Genomic DNA, 22,678 nt, shown 5'->3' with positions numbered 1-22,678 from the left:
CATATTCAATTCTGTGGAGATTCAGACAGCGGGTTCTTTTATAAAGCTTATGTGGAATGTTCTGTATCAGTTTCTTGTCATTGGAATCTTGCCTTTAAAATTCCCATTTTACAGTGAAATACAGCCAATAAATATCTGTCTGCTTTAAAAGGTAAAAGGAATACATAGAAAATACTAACTAGTCTCTTTGCTGGAATCCATGTCAATAGATAACATTTATTTCTGAAGATAAATAAGTTGCCTGCTTCCCTCTTGTGTTTCATATGTCTGCAGTGAACAGTCATGAGTATAGCTGTAAATTAGTTATAACTGATGGGGAAATTATAAATCTGAATCTAAAAATATTTGATAAGGAAGTCTTTAAAGTTTCTCCACTTCAAGGTCATCCCCCTTCTAGTAGAAGCATATTTTCTCAAAATTTGGCAACCTTGGTTTTTTTTTTTTTCCTAGGAAGTCTGGACATGTTCAGCTTTTGAATAACTATTAAAGCGTACTTTGTTACCCCACTTTCCCGTGCTTCATCTTTCAACTGCAGTTAGATGATCATGAGATAATCAGTAAACAGCGACCCTGAGATAATCAGTAAACAGCGACCTTCTTTCTAGCCCTAAGGTGACTGAAACAACCACAGAATTAGAAATAATCGAAGATCTTTCTGAACATAAGCATGACAAAACTGACACTGAAGAATCAGAAATAGAACAATTGTTAAGCATTCAGCTCCTGATCAAAAAAAGAATACCTCATTGATTTTATTTAATTTGAAAAAATGAAATAAAACCCCTTAACTGTTCCAGCCCAAAAAAGAGAAGAAAGAAAACAAAATCTATGATAGAAAAGAAGAGAAAGAAAGGGAAACAGAAAGAAGAAACGAGAACACAGCAACACCACATAGGCAGTGACGGAACTCAAAAGGGCATTGGGGCTGGTGAGAAGCACAGATAGTGAGAAACAGAAAGATGAAAACAAAACAAACAAAAAGAAAAAAAGACAATCAAAAGTCTCAGAGGGCATCACTGTACTGTAGTCAAATAGTGGTCTTAGACTTTTAGCCCCCCATATCTTATCAGTCACCAGAGGTTACACACCCCTCGTTTACTGTGTTTCTGGCCTCTACCCCATTTTTATTACCATGGTGACCACTAAGGAATGGGCCTCCATCACTTATGTCTGCACTGTCTCTGCCTCTCAATTTGACTCTTTAGTATGTCCCACACACAAGTAAAAGATGAACTTCCTAAAATACCATCCTATTTCCCTGTTCAAAAACATTCAGCGGCTTTCTTGCATATAAGTTCATTCTCCAGGTGCTTCACAGTGTTGTCCCATTTCTCAAGAATTCCTTATACAGTCATACCTTGTTTCATTGTACTTTGCAGATACTGTGATTTTTACAAATTGAAGGTTTGTGGCAATAGTGTCAAGAAAGTCTATTGGTGCCATTTTTCCCACAGCATGTACTCACTTTATGTCTCTATGTCACATTTTGGTAATTCTCTCAATATTTGAAACTTTTCCATGACTATTATATCTGTTATGGTGGTCTGTGAACAGTGATCTTTGATGTTTTGGGGTACCACAGATAGTGTCCATATAAGATGGCAAACTTAATCGATAAATGTTGTGTGTGTTCTGACTGCTCTTCTTACTGGCCATTCCTGCATCTCTCTCCCTCTCCTCAGGCTTCCCTATTCCCTATCACACAACCATATGGAAATTAGGCCAGTTAATAACCCTACAGTGGCCACCAAGTGTTCAAGTGAAAGGAAAAGTCACACCTCTCACTTGAATTCAAAAGCCAAAAATGATTAAGCTCAGTGAGGAAGGCGTGTCAAAAGCTGAGATAAGCCCAAAGCTAGGCCTCTTGTGCCAGTTAGCCAAGAATGCAAAAGAACATTTCTTGAAGGAAATTATAAGTGCTACTCTAGTGAACCCACAAATGATAAGAAAGCACAACCACCTTATTACTGATATGAAGGTTTTAGTGGTCTGAGTAGAAGATCAAACCAGCCACAACATTCCCTTTTACCAAAGCCTAATCCAGAGCAAGGCCTTAACTCTCTTCAATTCTATGATGGCTTAGAGAGGTGAGGAAGCTGCAGAAAAAAAGTTGAAAGCTAGCAGAGGTTGTTGGTTCATGAGGTTTAAAAGAGAAGCCATCTCTGTAACATAAAAGTGCAAGGTGAAGCAACGAATGCTAACAGAGAAGCTGCAGCAAGTTATCCAGGAGATCTAGTTAAGAAAATTGATGAAGGTAGCCACACCAAACAGATTTTCAGTGTACAAGAAACAACATTCCCTTGGAAGAAGATGCCATCTAGGACTTTCATAACTAGAGAGAAGATGTAAAAATGCCTGGCTTCAAAGCTTTTAAAAACAGGCTGACTCTCAGGAGGTTGAGGTGGGAGGATCACTTGAACACAAAAGGTCAAGGCTGCAGTGAGCTATGATTGCACCACTGCACTCCAGCCTGGGCATTGTCTCAAAAAAAAAAAGAAAAAGAAAAAAAAAAAGCTGACTTTCTTGTTAAGAGTTAATGCAGCTGGTGACTTTAAATTGAAGCCAGTGCTCATTTATCATTCTGAAAAATCCTAGAGCTCTTAAGAATTATGCTAAATCTACTCTGCCTTTGCTCTGTAAATGGAACAAGAAAACCTGGATGACAGCACATCTGTTTACAGCATGGTATACTGAATATTTTTAAACCCACTGTTGAGACCTACTGCTCTGAGGAAAAAAAAAAAAAAAAAAGATTCCTTTCAAAATGGTAGTGCTCATTGTCAATGCACCCGGTCACCCAAGAGCTCTGAAGGGGATGTTTTCATGCCTACTAACAGCCATTCTGCAGCCCATGGATCAAAAAGTAATTTTGGCTTTCAGTCTTATTGTTTAAGAAATACATTCTGTAAGGCTGTACCTGCCATAGATAGTGATTACTCTGATGAATCTGGGCAAAGTAAATTGAAAACCCTGCGGAAAGGATTTACCATTCTAGATGCCATTAAGCACATTTGTGATTCATTGAAGGAGGTCAAAATATCTACATGAATAAGAATTTGGAATAAATTGATTCCAGCCCTCATGGGTGACACTGAGGGATTCAAGGCTTCAGTGGAGGAAGTAACAGCAGATGTGGTGGAAATAGCAAGAGAATGAGAATGAGAAGTGGAGCCTGAAGATGGGACTGAACTGCTGCTCATGATTTAACTTTCATGGATAGGAATTGTTTCTTATGGATGAGCAAAGAAAGTAGTTTCTTGAGATAGAATCTACTCCTGGAGAAGATGCTGTGAACATTGTTGAAATGATAATAATTTAGAATATTCCTTAAACTTAATAAAGCAGCAGCAGGGTTTGAAAGAATTGACCCTCGTGTGGAAGGAAGTTAAAACTGTGGATAAAATGCTGTCAAACAGCATTATATACTATGGAGAAATATTTGTGAAAGAAAGAGTCAATTGACAGACTTCAACAAATTTCATTGTTGTCTTATTTTTAAAAATTGCCACAACCACCCAGCCTTCAGTCGCCAACACCCTCATCAGTCAGCAGCCATCAACACTGAGGCAAGACCATCCACCAGTACAAAGATTACAACCTGCTGTAGGCTCAGGTGATTGTTAGCCTGTTTTAGCAATAAAGTGTTTTTAATTAAGATATGTGCATTGCTTCTTTTTAAGACATAATTCTGTTGCACACTTAATAGCCTATAGTAGAGTGTAAACATAATTTTTTTGTGTACTGGGAAACCAAAAACATCATGTGACTTGGTTTATTGCAGTAATGTGGAACTGAACCTTTTAATATCTCAGAGGCATGCCTGTACTAAACTTTCACTTCAGCCAAACTTATCTACTACTGTTCTCATAAGCGCCCCGTGTACGTCTTTCCTTCATTATTGTTTTCCTCCATATCCCCTTCCCAGAACATCTTCCTTTTTCCTCTTCTTATATAAAATTGATTTTGAGAAGCCTTTCCTGAATTTCCCATCCCTCAGTGACCTCCTAAAAGGTTTTCCTGAAACTCCTAGAACACTGATCTGCACCATGAATTTAATGTATGTAGTGTTATAGTGCTGTCTCACTAAGTCTTTCCCCCACTATCTTAAAATTATGTTGGAGGGTTCTTGACAGCAAAGACATTATGTCATGCTTTTTTTTATTTCCAACATTTAGCTCATTGTAGATGTATAATAAATGTTAACTTATTAATGAGTTATTTTGTGTGACCAAGCAAAAGGGTCAATAATTTTTTTATTCAGTATCTTCAGTATATTTTTGATGGACAATCAAATATTTCACTAATTTTAACAACACTGGGGACTGAAGAAACTGTTGTAGAGTGGATTTGGGTGTGTACTGCTCTGTGGTCTCTCTGGAACTAGCTTTTAGCATTCATACCCATTGGAATAAATATAATGCTTCTTGAAATTTAGCATCTCTTCCTCTTTGAGTGCTTTCTATTTCCCTTTAAGATGTTTAAAAATACTATTAGAATCAGTGGTCTTTCTGTGGCTAGTGGTGGGACCGAATCAATCTTTTCTCCTCTGGTTTCTCTTCCTTTAAATACAGATAAAGAAGAAGTACAGAGGAAACGGCAGAAGCTCATGCCCAATTTTTCGGATAGTTTCGGCGGTGGGAGTGGCGCTGGAGCTGGAGGCGGAGGCATGTTTGGTAGTGGCGGTGGAGGAGGGGGCACTGGAAGTACAGGGCCAGGTACAAAAACACCTATTCTTTCTAAAACTTTTTCATATAGGAGAGGGTAGAATTTTCTTTTCTTTGGTTTCTGAGCATGTCTGTGAGTTGAGTGGCTATGATATTATTGAGCATATTAATTAAAATTTCCTGACAAATGTCAATTTATTTTTCAAAGAAATCCATGTTCATTTTACAATATGTAGGTAATCTCAAAAGCCCTTAAGAAGAAAAAAGGTACCCCAAAGCCAATTTTTAATGAGTACCTCCCTAAACACTTTAGTATATTTCTCTTTTATGTTTTTTGACATGGTTGTCTTGTTTTTGTTTGGAAACATTGAAAAAATTTTGTATCATACGTACTACAATATAGCTATATATTAAACATCTATATATAATACATTGTAGAAAATTTGAAAATACATAAAATCTGCCATCAAAGGTTAACTACTACTATTTTTTATGTATATGTTGTAGTAGATACTTACGGATTTTCCCCTGAATACAACTGTGATCATCATCATGCATTTTATTTTAATGCATTTATTTATAATACTATTTTACTATCTTTTGCACCATGACTGTATGTATAGAGTCATATGTGCAATGTTTACCTGAGATGTTAACATAAACATTTCCTCCAGTAATATGAACTTTACCTAAGCGTAAATTTTAAGCATCATTTTAATGACTCATTTCCTCAAGTGAACAAACCATAGAATAACTTACTTACATGTAGTTTCCTGTTTTCTATGTAAAATGCTATACTGAACTCCTATCCACATAACTTTTCATTTATTCCAGATTACTTTTGTAAATTAGAGTCTTTGTAAAGTTACTGTGTCAGAGGGCATGACATCTAATTCCAGCTGCTTCCCCAAAGAGTTGTACCAGCTTGTGCTTCCACCAAAATTGCCTAGGAGTGAACAGTGGTGGCCATTTTTCCATTGAGGAGTCAGTATGTTTTTCTATGCTTTGTTTGATTTAGTTTTTTTCCTCAAGGGGTTATTTTAATGTTTTCTACATAGGCAAGTCTGAGTTTGGTTGGTGACCCTCACTGTTAGCCTCTCCCCTTCACATAGGAGTGGAGGCTTTTTCCATCGCAACCACTCCCCAAATCTGGGGTGCTGTCAGAGTTGCCAAAATGTAAACTTTATCAAAGTGGAATTCTGATGGTCCCATGACCCCCACCATGTGTCTTAGTCTCAACAGAAGCACCATGTGTGGGCACAGTACTGTCCTTTCACACCAAAGGCTGTGCTCACCTGACAGACAGACACTAAGTTGTGCTGAGTCTTGTAAAATATCTTCATGATGTTTCATTTGTTTTACTTGCCATTTCAGGGTATAGCTTCCCGCACTATGGATTTCCTACTTATGGTGGGATTACCTTCCATCCTGGAACTACTAAATCTAATGCTGGGATGAAGCATGGTAAGTAATCCTTTATTCTTAATACCAAGAAAGGAAAAAAATAATCCTAAAAAGGGTCTTTGAAATCTATCACAACAGTACTATCATCTTGAAAAATAATTGATTAATGCAAATAAACTGAGAAGATACTTTTTTCAAAAGATACTATTTCCTGTGGCTAGTATAAACTCTATTCCTTGTTTATATTTTATATATTTACTTCATAAGTGGCATGAACAGAGGAAAGAAAAGAGCATTGAAAAGAGATATACAGAGACCTGACTATTCAAACATTTTAAACATCACCAAACTTACGTATTCTGTCTCTCGTTTTCTCAAATAGTACACTTCCAAAATCATTTTGAGTTTTATAGGGTTTGTCTTTTCCCGTCAAGTCATCACCTGAGAAGCTGCAGTTAAACCATGTGTTGATAGTTTACATTACAGGTCCATTCTAGTGTACCCATGGAAGAAGTAATACTATAAAGAAGTCTTCCCATTTATTGAATACCTATTTTTGTGCCAAGTGCTTTTACATGTTTTAACTGTTATCTTCATGACTGCACTATATGGAAAATAGTATCTCCATTTTGCACACAAAAGACACCAAAGTTCAGAAATGTTTATACTCACTGAAAGCACACAGAAGTTAGTGGCAGAACAAGAATTTGAAGCAGGTCTCCACCATAAAAGCTAGATGCTCTCATAGTATCTGTCAGATAGCATAGTTGAACCTGAAAGAGGATGATCAGGAATGGTACACTGGATAGCTCCCATACTAAAGAATGTGAATTGACAACATGTCTTTATGACTTGCTTTGTTCATTAGCGTTAGGAAAAAACTGCTCTGCTTTCAAGAACTTTAAAAATTCAACTTTTCTGCAATTCACAGAAGAGCTTTATTTCATTTTCTCCTATACAAGTAAATAAGCAAAATGAGATCTAAGATTTTAGAAGTATACTAAAAATGATTTTAGAATTGAGTTTAGAATATCTCCAAAACATGGTATTTATGATATGACCATTTTAAAAGAATTTTAAATTATTATTTTCTTTTCCTTTTGCAGCAAACTTGCCTCTTACCTTTATCTGACCTGCATTGGAATAGTGAATTATCACTAAATTAATACATTTTACTGAGAAAATCTGATGTTTTTGCATTTATCTTAGGAACCATGGACACTGAATCTAAAAAGGACTCTGAAGGTTGTGACAGAAGTGATGACAGAAACACTGTAAACCTCTTTGGGAAAGTCGTTGAAACCACAGAGCACAATCAGGAGCCCAGCGAGGCCACTGATGGGAATGGTGAGGTCACTCTAACGTATGCAACAAGAGCAAAAGAAGAGAGTGCTAGGGTTCAGGGTAAGTGAGCACACAAATTGTGTTCTGTTGGTTGTCTGGGGAGGGGTCAGTCCTAGGTGTAGAAAGGTATCTGCTAATCTGAAGATGACATATCAATATCTAGTTTAGTGTACTCTTCAGAGTTCTGTATGTCTTTGGAAGAGCATATGTCAGATCATTTTATTCACACTGGGATTTCCATTTTTGCTCTGTTATCTTTGAATGTAAAGTACAGAAATTTACATGTACATTCTCCAGTCATAACCATGCAGTTTTAGGGTATTGTGAGAGATAATCAACTTCTTTTCTGGCACAGATAAATAGAGAAGTATTTCTACAAGCTTAATAGTCACCCTCTCTAGATTCTGGCTTAACCATCATACTGAAATATAACTTTGCCTTAAAATAGGAACTTTTCTTTTTATCTTGTTGCCCTCTTTGAATAAGTAAGATTAGGAGAAAATGTACTTTTGCGTTTACTCTGAACCAGTACTTATTAGCATATGTGTCATGATTCTAGGTCATCCTAGATCGTACTAAGAAGACATCTGTAAAAGCAATTAGAGTTGGTGGCCACATGTGGTATCTATCACATATGCCTTTTTTTTTTACACCCCTTTAAAAATGTATAAGCCATGATTAGCTAGGGAACTATATGAAAAGCAGACCATAAACAGGTTTTGGCCCAAAGGTCACAATTGCCATTCCCTGACCTTAATGGAACAAACTTTACAAAAACATGAGTGTCTCATGGAAAGTCTCTGTTTATGGCAGAGACGTGTGTTTTTTCACACATTGCCTAACAAGCTAATTGTTAGAGATCCCAATGAAGGATTATTTCACCAAGATATTGGTGATTTAAAATCATGGTAAAATCTAACATTGTTTGGAGATTGTTTTCCTTAAAATAACAGATAATGGTTGTTCCCTTAAAATAACACATTTCTAAACTTTTTTCCTCTAACAAACCACACATAGATTCTTTAAGATCAATCTCTAACTATATTTGTCAATGACCCAATGTCCAATTTTGCTTTTTCACAATCCAAAAGCATTGAAAGAGCATTTTCAACTAAAATGATGTGTCAAGGTGTCAGAACACTGATGCTGGTCAGTTTGACCTTGAGCATGCCATACTCATAAAACAAAAGTAGGAACACTCAACTATGATTGTGGTCATTGCCTTACAGATAACCTCTTTCTAGAGAAGGCTATGCAGCTTGCAAAGAGGCATGCCAATGCCCTTTTCGACTACGCCGTGACAGGAGACGTGAAGATGCTGCTGGCCGTCCAGCGCCATCTCACTGCCGTGCAGGATGAGAATGGGGACAGGTAAGTCAGGATTTTTTGCATGATAGGTTATTCTGGGTAGGGAAAAAGAAGAGCATCATATAATGCATACTGACTAGAGATAAAAATAATTGTTCAAATGTATTGAGTCCTCTAACTGGAATGATCAAGAAAACTAGTGTGAATAAGGTTAAGTAGCACAATTTGCTGCTCCATCCTGCTGCTGTCATCTGTTGTAATCTGTAGTAGCTGGAGGACTCATCTAAGAGTGAATCTCTCTGGGCAAGCCAACTAAGATGTGTATAGGTAATGGTACTTTTTGAAAAGCCTCGCTTTGTTTATTGAAATAATATTTGGAGAATTGTTAAGAGTCCTACCAAATCCCTGAAGCCTTGTTATCCCAGCTGCATATTTATAATGACACTGTACTAAAGAAAAAGCCCAATAAAGGCAGCAACAACAACACAAAGATTAAGAGGGATGGGTCATTCTTTCCTAGTTACTGGTTTCTTCTCTACTACCTCTTCTGATGGTCACCAGTCTGTGACTGGTTCAGACTTTTGTGACTGCTCCAGCCCATGCGTGGGAGTCGAACATTCCAAACACCATGCCTTCCATTCCTGCTATAACTGAGATTGTATTTGCAAAGCCACCTGGCTTCTTTCTAAAACAGTTCTCTTAGTCCTTTCATTGAGACTTCTAAAGTATCTCGAAAGCCTATAAAAATAACAAGAAACAGCAGCCTTCACATTCAAGTCAAGTGCCTTATCTAAAACCTTCCTAAAATAGCATCAACACAGAGAAATCCTTTTCTGTGGAAGAGCTCTTGAGTGCTGTGTTTTAGACCTCAGTTTAAAAATTAAACTAAGCTCTTTAGGAAAGTAACAACCTCAGGGTTTCAAGCAGAGACACCTTTGTTCTCGTTCCTTGCAACGTAACCAAGGATGTGGTATAACCACTGGCCTTGTTATACAGTATGAGAGGCACCAGTACAACCTTCTTGGTGTAAGGCCATGAACAGCAGAATGCTTTTTCAGGGTTAAATAATCCAGTTAGCATTCAATAGCATACAACCACAAGAAAAAGCAGTTAACCGAGACAGGATAGCAGTGTTTCAAGTGGCATTTCCAGGGACCTGTTGAATTGATAAGTCTAAGAAGATGAGCACGTGCAGGTTAGAAAGGAAGTGCTGATATCTGAAGGGGGGATTGTAGGAAGGGATACAAGGCGAGGCACGTGCAAGTTCCCTCCTAAGACCCGAGCACGCTCACACAAGCCGGCTCTCAGAGAGGCCATAGAGGTGGGACTTGGAGAGACCAAAGGATCCTCAGAAGAGTGTAGGTAAAGGGCAGCTTTTGGCCATCACAGCCCAAGTCTCTTGTTTTAATTCAGTCCATCATATTTGGCTAATAGTCTGAGTCCTGTGGCCGTTAGTCATCATAGAAAATACAATAAAGAAAAATATATAAAACTTCTGCTATTGGGGAAATTCCCATAAGGGTGTGAGGATTTGAGGGGGAGGGGGAATGTACTTCTGCTATGAAATGCTGAGCTGCACATGGAAATTTTCGGGCAGTTTTAGAAGTATGACCTTTTTCTTGGTATATGTGCATCATGTCTATGTCAGAGTTTAGGCCCTTTTCAGAAGTCTTCTTCCAGTATCACATTTCAAGAAGCAATAGTGAAACCCTGAGATCATCCATTTTAAAATATTTCTCAAGTAGCAAAATCACAATTTAGTTTTTTAGGCTCTTCTGTGCCAGTGTTAATCCCAAGTACGATATACTTGCTATTGCTAAGGAAGAGGCTTGAGTAAAGTGGCACCTGATAGCTTATTTTAGAGAAGATCCAGCCTGTACCTCATGTCCCAGATGTAGTTTTGCTGTGAGATGCTTTAGTGTGCTCTGCACTTCAATCTGTCCATGCTCTGGAGTGGTCATCTTGTTAGACATTCATCTGCACGTCTTTAGAGCAGTGCACATGTATCCCCTATGCAGGAGGATTGCTTAAGGGATTAAGAGGTGGCTTTGGAGTAAGACAGACCTTGGCTTGAATCCCAGCTTCACCACTTATGGCCTTGACTGAGTTTTATGAGGCCTACAAGTCTCAGTTTCATTAGCCAAAAAGCAAAGATAATATTACCTACCTCCTAGGATTATTGTTATAATAAAAAGACAATATATATCAAATGCTTAGCATAGTCTGGTAAAATCAAAGCTCCCCAAAAATAGTAGCCACTGTTTAAATGATTGCTATTGTTTTGAATTTTAATAGTATGTTTTTTAATAATTAAAAGAATTATGCTTCTCTGAGTGACTTTGACACCACCGGTATGTTCAGCCTCATTAGTGTAAGCTCTTAGGTTCCTTCTATCATTCCTATTTTTGTGCCCCTACTGCATGCTAGGGCTGTAAGATTGACTCAGACAGAACCTGCCCCAGAGATGACAGGACAGAGAAGGAGAAAAATGTGTAGAAAACTGCAGTTGCATAACCAAGCAGTAAATTTGAGAGGGACAACTTGCTCCACTTAGGAGGTTAGGAAAGTATTCTCTGAGGATGTCGGGTTTGAACTGGAATATAAAGGATGGAGTAGGCATTGTTCAGGCAGAAGAAAGGAGCAAAAACGTTCCAGGTAGAGATAATATTTGCCGGAATGTTTGCAGGAGTGGCGGGAAATACAATCACTTTGTTTCTTCACAAGTTTACTACAAGAATTTTCTTCCAGTAGTTAAAAGCTTCACACCATTCTCCCCTCTTGGGATCTAGAAAGATCTTTAAAAAGCCCCCGCACTGTATTTTGGAGGAGGGCAGCAGGGCTAGGTGAGATAACAAAGTTTTCTGAACAATCCCTAGTGCCAGGCATTCATTTTACATAAAATCTGTGTGTCAGGAAAAGTCAAGGGGAAAGGTAGAGGAGAAAACCACCCAAAGCCATACTATAGAGGTAGAATTGGGATTTAAGCTTAGGTGCTTCTGGGCTGGAAGCCTCAGTGTCTTTATGCATCAAGGGGTCAGATGTGAATGCTCCCAGAGGCCAGGCAGGTACCACAAATAACATAACAGCCTTGGGCAGACAGTTAGGAGGGACGGGTCCTCTGGAGACAGCATCCCACCTCAGATTCAATACATTTTATAGATTCAGAACATTTTAGGGCCAAATAAAACTAGGTATGAGAACAGATTCCATTCTTGAATCTAACCACATCTTGAGAATCTTTTCTTTTTCATTAACATTTTAGTTAATTATTGCCACTGTGTTTTCATTCCAGTGTCTTACACTTAGCAATCATCCACCTTCATTCTCAACTTGTGAGGGATCTACTAGAAGTCACATCTGGTTTGATTTCTGATGACATTATCAACATGAGAAATGACCTGTACCAGGTAAGCCGAAATCTCAAGAAAACAACTGAAGAAAAATCCGTAGTTTACTTTTTCTTTTGTATGTTTGGGTGCATGTTATTTTAGTAATGTTAAGAGTAGCAAAATAAAACAAACCGTTGTAGGTAATATCTAAAATCCCATTAGTTGAGAATGTTACCTTATGATTTAGGATCTTTTGATCTGTGGGTATAACAGCCATCAAGCCACAATGAAATTCAGCATCCCACTGGGGGAAGGCAAACTTTAAACTTTAGAAATCAAAGAATTTTTTCATTTAAGAGGGAGAAACTAGAGTAAAAATGTCACATCTGTCAAGAAAAATAAAGTTAAAAAAAGGTTTGAAAAGCCAGTAATTTATAATAATTTTAAAGTCTACTGAAATATACGTTGACAATATCCAGATTAAATGTATATCAAATAAAGCGTTCTGAAATCACCACACAGAAAGGTTAAAAGTTTGCTTGAGGAGGAAGAGGTGTCTTTCAAAAGCAGAAAGACAGCTCCAAGTGAGGAAAAGTGGGAACACCAAAGTTTTGCCCAAATCGGGTTTTCTTAGGAATTAATTAGGTGGGCTGAAAATACAAGTTGAGGAACTGTTTTTTCCAGAGGTCTTCCAACACTGTAAAGGGAGAAGTTAGCTGGAGACACAGCGAGGCCCCCTAATGGGCATGTGCAGAATTCAGGGAGAGGCAAGGAGCCTGGGAGCCACTTGGGCAGAAGCAGAGCTTGGACATTGGTGATCGGAACCCAGCGACCCCAGCCAGACTTTCTGGCTGAGCGACTGCACTGGCATGAAGCCAAGATGGGGTTTGGCTCCTGAGGTTTCCTCCTTCCTGCCCCCGATTGCTTTTCCCACCTCACTGTCTTTCGCCCACTCCCACCAGTCTGCTGTATGGGGCTCCTGCCCTTGCCCACTTCTTAGCTTTCCATTTTTCTCCTTGCCTTCATTGACCTGAAGCATCTTCCTCATCCTCCTTGGAGAGATGGTTTGCTGGTTCACGTGTATCTCTCACTCCAAAAATATGGCCACAATCCTGTGCGATGATTTACTTAGTGAAGGTATTTGTTCCTGCTCTCTCGGTTTTTAAAACAGTGATGTGAATCATTTCTGTTTCCTCACTTTAAAGGAAAATGCTTTTATTAGTTTAAAGAAAATTAATTAAAACTTCATTTTCTTTAAAGGAAATTAAAATATTTATTTTCTTATTTTTATTTCCATTCTTTAAAATGTGCTTTAGGCTGGGTGCGGTGGCTAACACCTGTAATCCCAGCACGTTGGGAGGCCGAGGCAGGCGGATCATGAGGTCCTGGCTAACATGGTGAAATCCCGTCTCTACTGAAAAAAAAAAAAAAATTAGCCAGGCATGGTGGCGGGCGCCTGTAGTCCCAGCTACTCTGGAGGCTGAGGCAGGAGAATGGTGTGAACCCGGGAGGCAGAGCTTGCAGTCAGGCGAGATCACACCACTGCACTCCAGCCTAGGCAACAGAGCGAGACTGTCTCAAAAAAAAAAAAAAAAAAAAAAAAAAAAAAAAAAAAAAAAAAAAAAAATGTGCTTTAAAGTGCATTTACAGCAAAACTACTAAATGTTTACATGTGGCTCTTAATAGTTTTACCTATGACTAGGTAAAAATTAATAGGTTTCGTGATAGGGGAAAATGACCATTTTTCATTCAATGTAAGTCACCATTAGGCTTCTTCACTGGCTGTTGTGCTTAATGTCAAAGGAAAAGTAAAGTTAGTGACTCTTCACTGCCTGTTAATATAAAATAACTAGTATGAAGTGTGATTGTAGATTTACATTTAAAGGATGTCTTCTTGAAACTTTTATGTCATTTTCGGGGTCATTGGTATTCGGAAAGTCATTTTGCCTGTAAAGCTTGATTCTCGCAGACTTTTGGACTGATTGTTCCTTGTAGTCATCACAAATCTATGAATAAAACTAGGAATGGGACATTGTACCTTGTCAGTCCTCTTCAAACCCTGCTTAACAGTCATATTCAAGGAATTACTTACTTTATGTTTATAAATAGGATCTGCAAAGGACACAGCACAACAGCAGCACAACAGGATTAGTAGCTGTGATTTTTTTTTGGAGATGGAGTCTCGCTGTCTCACCCAAGCTGCAGTGCAGTGGCGCGATCTCGGCTCACTGCAACCTCCGCCTCCCAGGTTCAAGCGATTCTCCTGCCTCAGCCTCCTGAGTAGCTGGGATAACAAGAGCACACCACCACACCCAGCTAATTTTTGTATTTTTAGTGGAGACGGGGTTTCACCATGTTGGTCTGGCTGGTCTCGAACTCCTGACCTCATGATCTGCCAGCCTCGGCCTCCCAAAGTGCTGGGATTACAGGCATGAGCCACTGCGTCTGGCCAGTAGCTGTGATTTTTTTATATCCTAAACTCTTTACTGTATCATTTGGTTACATATGTTGAGACTCTCCAGTGTGTTAGAGACAAAAACCCTGAAACCACCACATTGATACTTCTATCCCTTCTGATGTGGGGACTCTCAGAAGACTCTATGTCCATTTTTCCCCCACCTTACCACCAGTCTCATTAATGGGCAGTGATTCTGGCTTCCCTAGTATGCCTTCTAGGTATTCAGACACACACCCAGTGGCAACTTTGATTTGAGAATTAGAAACTGCTAAGGTTTGAACTCTTGATTATCTGTCGTAAAGGTTCTCTAGTAACTATTCTTAATGGAAAATGATACAGTTCTTTAAATAATTTGGATTATTTGGCAATTATCTTAAGCATTCTCCCCAAATACCGTTCACTAATCTTAGTACATTTCTGTGACCATCTGTCATGATCAAATTCCTCTCCCCACCCACCCTCTAGAAACACACTCAAAATAGTCCAAGTGCACAGAGTTAGGATTTTTTATGAAAATATTCTCTTTAAACCTTTTTCTCCTCTCTCATTCTCCTTCCCCCAACATAGACAACCACTCTATTGTGTTTGGTATGGATTGTTTTATTTGTATATGTTCCCATAAAACATTATTGGGGGGTTTTATGTATTTTTATTTTATGTTGTTAATTATTATAAATATCACATATATTCATAGTTTTAAAAATGGTACAGAAGAATCTACATTGGAAAGTCAAAGTTGCCTGCCCTGACAATGGCCAGGTCCCCTAAGCACAAATGTCACTATTGTGTTTATAGGTAGTTTTTCAAGTATTGGATATAAATGTGCATATACTTGAAATACATAGATATTTTCATATACTCTCACATACAATCCACATTATGTTAAATGTACTTCTCTTGCCTTGCATTAACCTTTATATTTTTTAAAATTTAATTTAATCATAGATTCAAAGGAGGTTACAGAAACATACTAGGAGGTCCTAGTATTTACTGCAAGGAAACCAGAGGTATCTTCACCCAGTTTCCCCCAATGGTAACATCCTGCATAACTTCAGAACAATAACAAAACCTGGAAATTGACATTGGTACAATCTACAGATCTTAATCAGATTTCACCAGTTTTACACACACTTGTGTGTATCTGTATAGTTCTTTGTGCATATATTTTTTAAATACGTAAGTGGCATTATGCTACATGTTACTGTATTTCTGCCTTCACTGCTTATCCACACAGTTCTGTGTACAGCTAGTTTGTTGTTTCAGCTCCTGAAGAGAATCTAGTATGGATCTTCCACCTATAACATTCTTGTTTCCTAGTAGTAGACATTTAACCAACTTCTAACTTCCTACCTCAGTAGAGAATAATGCAGTGACTCTCCTCACTTATGTCCTCTTGTGGATTTGTGTCAGAATTTCACCTAGATACATCTACAAGAGTTGGGTTGCTGGGACATTTGTATATTTGGCTATCCAGAATGTCTGTGTAAGTCCCCACGCCCACAGCCATAGCATGAAGGTGTAATTGTTTAAGATATTATCCTTGGATTTAAGACCTAGAAGCTTTATATCATGGAAAACCATTGATTGGACTGTGGAAGAAAATATTTTAAAAAAAAAAAAACCTCAGACTCATTTTTTTAAATTAAATTCAAACTACAGATAATTTCTAATTCCTGGATAGTATACTATCTTACAATTTCAGATCCTTTTTTTACATTCTCATTCTCTTTCCTTTTCCCATCTCCCCAAGTAGCATTTCAGAAAACACAGATTAGTAAACAGTTTCTATTGACTTAGTTATTTTTGAGAAGAAGGCTCTTGGCAACAATATCTAAAGTTTTGAGGACATCACTTCATTTCAGGCCAGGGTGATAGTCCTAGAAAATGAAAGAAATAAGGGCGAGTAATAATTTGGCAAATAAAAGGGTCTTGGTCTGATATATTAAATAATCACTGTAGTTGAGATTTAGATGACCCTCACATCATTCATCCTGCCAGTTCTCATGTGCTGTGGTCACCTACATAGCTAGGAGGTTGGTGGCTCACCTGCTGCTGTAGCCAGTAACTGCTCAATGAAAAGGGAATTTTAGGCAAATTGTCACAAGACTGGCTGGATGTCATAGTTAGGCTCCTGTGAAATAAACTGATTTGTGTAAAGATACAGTGCTGTTCTCTGTCATTGAACTCAGTTCTTTGAAGGATACATTTGTGATTGTATTTGTCTTACTCATTTTTGAAAACACACAGTTTGCAAAACATCTTATTTGCATTCACCGAAGTAATACCTTGTGGGCAGGATAGTCAAATGGACTACTTAAGTACCTATTAGGTATCATTAGCTCACCTTTTTTATTCATCTGAGCCCCCTTGGTGAAATACTTGTATTATCCTCGTTATGTTATTTAGAATCTTATAATACCTTTTATGAAATGGGTATAGGAAAGCTATACTGACTGGTCTCAGGAGCCAGTTCATGGGACAGTATTTTTTAATTTAGTAAATTTAGTTTCCGTGTCAGCATAGAATCATGGCACTTTTGTTAATTGGTTTCTACTGAGTACTTCATTTAAATTTCTTCAGTGAAAACATAGCCTTATTTTGATTTGCTAATATAAAATCAGCTGAAGATAACTTCTACCAGAAATTTAAGAAAACTAAATTTACTACTAGGTGTGCTCAAAATCAACAATCAGTGGATTTTAGTGAGAAACAAGAAGTTATTAAGACTTGTAAATATGAAAATAACCCACCACAGAAAAAATTATATGAAGTGATGGATTTGTAACTTAATCTGATTTAATCATTTTATGTTGTAAACTTATATTAAAACATCACATTGTACCTCATAAATATATACAATTACTATTTGTCAATTAAATTTAAAATAAATAAAAATTTTAAAACCTGAATTATTGAATGGCTAAGTGTTAGTACAGTGTATGTACTTCTTTAGCACGTGGTATGGAACAGGGTAACTTGGGTGCCAAGGTCAGGAGTTAATCTGGGAATGAGAAATGTTCCTGCAGTATGACCCCACCCATTGCAGTGACAGCTACCAAGCTGTAAGTTGTAAGTAAGTGTTCACTGCTGACCAGTGAATCTCCTGCCCTTCACTTTCCAGACGCCCTTGCACTTGGCAGTGATCACTAAGCAGGAAGATGTGGTGGAGGATTTGCTGAGGGCTGGGGCCGACCTGAGCCTTCTGGACCGCTTGGGTAACTCTGTTTTGCACCTAGCTGCCAAAGAAGGACATGATAAAGTTCTCAGTATCTTACTCAAGCACAAAAAGGCAGCACTACTTCTTGACCACCCCAATGGGGACGGTAAGAGACAATCACACATCATTGGTGTGGGATTAACTTTCTCCGCCTTCTAAATATCTACTAGGTATTTGATAATTGTGTGTTATTTGATTTGTACCCAAAAGTGCTTTCCTTAGTCACCTGGAGTTCATCATCTCTTTTGGGCATTTCTGTTGCTCACCAAAGCTAATTTTTTTAAAGATGATTTGGAATAGTTAGTAGGAGGAAAAAGCAGAGGCCTGAGTAAAGATTCATCTTGAAGCACACAAAGTGTCGTTTATTCAGGGAATGTTTATTTATGTTCAGTGTCTCCTGAGAACATAATAGGAGACTGTGGGTCTTCAAAGCAGAACAATAGACTTACAGTACCTTTGCTGTCCCTCCCCATGATTCAGTTTTTGCCATTTCCTTCAGCTTCACCAAGGGCCATCTTGTGAGTTAGCCATCCCATCCTGTGACTGTCCCTTTGCTTGGACTCTAGGTCTGAATGCCATTCATCTAGCCATGATGAGCAATAGCCTGCCATGTTTGCTGCTGCTGGTGGCCGCTGGGGCCGACGTCAATGCTCAGGAGCAAAAGTCCGGGCGCACAGCACTGCACCTGGCTGTGGAGCACGACAACATCTCATTGGCAGGCTGCCTGCTCCTGGAGGTGAAGGGCGCTCTTACTTGCTTTTGCATTAAATTCCTGAGGGAGATTTAAGGAAATCTCTTCGAAGAATGAAGTCAGTAGCTGCTGTTCTCCCTTATAATCAGCTCTATTTATTTAACACTTATGGAGGGCTTCAGAGTAGCACCTTTAGATGTTCCCCCACCCCCTTGCTTGGCATCTCTAATTGGGGATATCTTCAATGACAGAGCCAGCCCAAAGTAGCAATTGGGCTAGTAATAGGACCCAAGGGGCCATGCACACTGGGAGGTGGGGACAGAAGGGCAAAAGAACCTTCCACTAACGCTTTCCTGTGTGGGCTGGATTGTAGGGTGACGCCCATGTGGACAGTACTACCTACGATGGAACCACACCCCTGCATATAGCAGCTGGGAGAGGGTCCACCAGGCTGGCAGCTCTTCTCAAAGCAGCAGGTAAGGTGGCGACCTGGCGGTCATTAATAAAAAATGTTACCAGGAATGCAAACCCAACTTCAATAGAGCAGCCATGTTGCCTTCTTTAAGCCACAGACCTACTGCTGAAAAGCGAGGGTAAATAAAAATTATATGGCAAATCACATTTTATCTGCCATAAGGCACTGTTTGGACTAGTAATCTTGGGCTTTACCCTGACAGTCATGTTAGTTTTTACTTTCTGATTCATCTGTTTGGGGTTTGATTGTTTAGATTGACTCCCATGACAAGGGGTCTTTCAAAGTAGAGTTTGATTCCTTATGGAATTCTGAGTGGTATCAGTCTCAGATCATATCAGAAGTCCCCAGAAGAAAAAGATTATTGGTGAAAGAAATCATTTAAAGACTTCATTTTGAAAGAAATGTCTCTTAGAAATTGAAGTGTAGGAAAAAGAAAATGGGCCATGTATTAAGACCCATTATGTGGAAGGCACTAAAAATGGCTAGCACTTAGTGACCTTTCCATGTCCCAGGCACTATGATATGCACTTTATGTGCACAGTCTCATTTAATGCCCAGTCACCCCTTGTGACAAATACCGTTACTATTCCCCATCTTAGAGTCAAGGAAACAGACTAGAGAGACTACCAGATCCCACTTCAGGGTTCCAGTAAGTGTCAGAGCTATGAATCACACTTGGGCAGTGTGAACTTTAAGACTTTATTCTCTCTACTATGTTTCTCTCTCCTATTTTGTTCATAGGTTTGCAGATGTTATTCCATTTAATTCTGTAGTCCTGTGAAGTACAGAAAATTATCCATGTTCATCTTTGAATCTCTAGTGCCTTGCATATTTAGAATCCCAAAATATGTGTAATGAAATTGGCATCTGAAGCCTGCCCTGACATATCTGATTTACTTTAGAGGTTTTCTTTTAACTTAGAAGGTAAACGCTACATAAATTCAAGAAAACAAAGCAAATTAAAGACATAGGAACTTCTTTGGGAACACCATATTTTTCTTTTCTCTTTTAACAAAAGAGAGAACAATAAAAAAAATACCAAAAAAAAGAGGGAAAAAAACCTCTATTTAACAAATAGAGCTTTTTCTTGAACAAGAAACTCTGATTGTAGTGGTTATTAATAGTTTTAGAAGACACTGATTATAATTAAATGCCTTCCAACAAGAATCTATAACCAGTCAGAAGGGTTGGCTCACACCTGTAATCCCAGCACTTTGAGAGGCTGAGGTGGGAGGATCACTTGCACTAGGAGTTTGAGACCAACCTGGGCAACATTGTAAGACCTCATGTCTATTAAAAATTTTTAAAAGTAGCCAGGCATGGTGTCACTCGCCTGTAGTCCCAGCTACTTGGGAGGCCGAGGTAATAGTATCGCTTGAGCCTGGGAGTTCAAGGGCGCAGTGAGCTACAGTTTCACCACTGCACTCTAACCTAAGCTATAGAATGAGACCCTGTCTCAAAAAAATACATAAATAAAAAGAAAAGAAAAGAAAAAGAAACTATAACCCTTTTAAAAATGCTTTATATTGAATCCTCAGAATCCCATGAAAGGAATAGCAAGTAACAGTTCTCTGATATATAAATGAAGAAACTCAGATGAAAAACCGAGCCCGAATCTTAATGTCATGGAAAAGGTCAGTTAAGGCCAAGTGTGGAGGCTCACACCTGTAATCCCAGCACTTTGGGAGGCCAAGGTGGGTGGATCACCTGAGGTTGGGAGTTTGAGACTCACCTGGCCAACATGGTGAAACCCCATCTGTACTAAAAATACAAAAATTAGCCAGGTGTGGTGGCAGGCACCTGTAATCCCAGCTACTTGGAAGGCTGAGGCAGGAGAATCACTTGAGCCCTGGAGGTGGAGGTTGCGGTGAGCTGAGACTGTGCCACTGCACTCACACACACAGAAAAAAAAAAGTCAGTTAAAGGATAGCTCATCCCTCCAGTCTTTGGTCCTGTAAATTGTTCATCTTAATTTCTCCATGGTTTTTATGGTGGGATTACATTTATTGTCTCATAGATCAGGCCAGAACTGGGAGAGTAAAATCAAGAAATAGCATGAAGATCCTTCTTTGCTTCCCATTAAGTACTCTACTATTATTGATATTGACACATCTGATGTTCTCCCAGCAAGATAAAAACAAGTTCCTCCCTCGAAAATGGCATCATTAGACATCAAGCTAAACACTCATAAAAATAATCTAAGCCTCTGAGAAGTAACTCTAGCTCTAGTCTTTGAGTTACTTTGGTGTTTTGTTTGTTTGTTTGTTGTTTTTGTTTTTGCTGGAAGCTAAAGAGCAGACTAGATTTCCCAAAATATTTCAATAATTATACATCCTAGCAGGTTTGTTTATTTAAAGATCAGAACCCTGGCATTGCTGTACCCAGCAATGAAACTGGCCATGCTATCACTAGATATCAAGCATCTTTGCTGTTTTGAGTGTCCAAGAAAAGGGGCTGAGAAATACATTGTCATGCATAAATTTGAACAGTGGGGACCCTAATCCTGAGGGTGCACCCTAGTCGCTGTAATCATGCTGTCCATCATCCCTCAGATTAAAGATGCATCAGTCAGTTGAGAAATATCCTGTAGAGTTAAATGTGAAGTCAGAGTATTTGAAGTCTTTTTTTTTTTCGATAGTATCTTTGGCTATTTAAGGTGTCATAAGACAACTTTAACAATCAAAGCAAATTACAATTTTAAAACAATTTCTCTGGATATTCCAGTGGAAACGTTTTATGCATTAAAAATTATCCAGGAGATTGCCTCAAGCTGCTACAGTGCTTTGCCTTTGGGAATCTGACCTTTGCAGGCAGTTGAAAGTTGACAAGATGTGGGTTTACCTAATGCTGTGTAACCTAACTTTGCAGGAGCAGATCCCCTGGTGGAGAACTTTGAGCCTCTCTATGACCTGGATGACTCTTGGGAAAATGCAGGAGAGGATGAAGGAGTTGTGCCTGGAACCACGCCTCTAGATATGGCCGCCAGCTGGCAGGTGAGTGCCGCTCCATCTGTCTGATGGCTGCCCCTGAGGGAGTCAGAGGTTCAGGAATGTAAGAACAGATGGTCTTCCCAGTGCTTTATTTCCCAAAGAACATGCCTTTTATTTTTAAGAAAGTCTGTTTGTCAGAGACCATTTTTATCTTGAAAAACCCTATCCATGAAAGATCTAGGTCAGCTGAGTTCTAAGTACGAAAGTGTATGCCTAATCAGATCAGAGTTGAGATGTGAGAAAAGGTTAGAAGAAAAACACAAAATTCACATAAAAGTTACCCATTCCGAATTCACACCAGAATTGTTACCATCTCAATTTCTGAAGCTAGGATAAATGTTACTGTTTGCTTAGAACTTAGCTAAGTGATTTTGGGATGTAAAAATAAACTAAGAATTCTTCTTAGAATTTCAATAAATATAAAACAGAGTAAATAGATTTAAAGCCTTCCTCAAAACTCCACAGGGCTGAGATCTGAAGGTATAAAGCAGTTACTAGGTCATTTGGCCCTGGGAAGAAAAGCCAGAGGGAGGAGGTAGGCAGCGTGCAAGATCTCCAGCAAGACAAGATCAGTTCTTCTAGAGGCGAGAGCTGCTCCACTTCTAAAACTGCTCATCTGCCTCCCACAGCCTGTTTGTGTCCAGCTCACTGATGTTGGCAGAGACTACATGGTTCTCCCTTTATGTTAGCACCTCATTTCCCCAGAAGGCCTTGCCACAGAACACAAAAAGATGATGCACTCAGTGACCCCACGCTCTCCTTACCCAGGTCAGCCTGCAACAGAGTGACTGCAGAGAA

The 22,678-nt window shown here is 38.8% G+C and overlaps 1 protein-coding gene and 1 long non-coding RNA gene across 6 annotated transcripts in view; one reads left to right on the top strand and one right to left on the bottom strand.

The window, feature by feature from the left end:
* Window positions 1-22,678, bottom strand: part of LOC108532818 (uncharacterized) — a 63,996-nt gene that overhangs the window by 32,253 nt on the left and 9,065 nt on the right. The gene's annotated exons all lie outside the window — the stretch shown is intronic.
* NFKB1 (nuclear factor kappa B subunit 1) overlaps window positions 1-22,678 on the top strand; it is a 124,348-nt gene that overhangs the window by 95,962 nt on the left and 5,708 nt on the right. For all 5 annotated transcript variants that reach the window (XM_017877089.1, XM_017877088.1, XM_017877086.1 and 2 more), the window contains exons 12-20: window positions 4,572-4,715; window positions 6,039-6,128; window positions 7,278-7,472; window positions 8,642-8,783; window positions 12,013-12,127; window positions 17,629-17,830; window positions 18,291-18,460; window positions 18,789-18,891; window positions 21,759-21,883. In XM_017877089.1, the coding sequence (XP_017732578.1) occupies window positions 4,572-4,715; window positions 6,039-6,128; window positions 7,278-7,472; window positions 8,642-8,783; window positions 12,013-12,127; window positions 17,629-17,830; window positions 18,291-18,460; window positions 18,789-18,891; window positions 21,759-21,883 (1,286 nt within the window). The remainder of the gene's footprint in view (window positions 1-4,571; window positions 4,716-6,038; window positions 6,129-7,277; window positions 7,473-8,641; window positions 8,784-12,012; window positions 12,128-17,628; window positions 17,831-18,290; window positions 18,461-18,788; window positions 18,892-21,758; window positions 21,884-22,678) is intronic.

This window comes from Rhinopithecus bieti, unplaced genomic scaffold, assembly GCF_001698545.2.
Source record: "Rhinopithecus bieti isolate Rb0 unplaced genomic scaffold, ASM169854v2 scaffold_9690, whole genome shotgun sequence".
NCBI lineage: Eukaryota > Metazoa > Chordata > Mammalia > Primates > Cercopithecidae > Rhinopithecus > Rhinopithecus bieti.
This window is presented reverse-complemented; position numbering and strand designations above follow the sequence as displayed.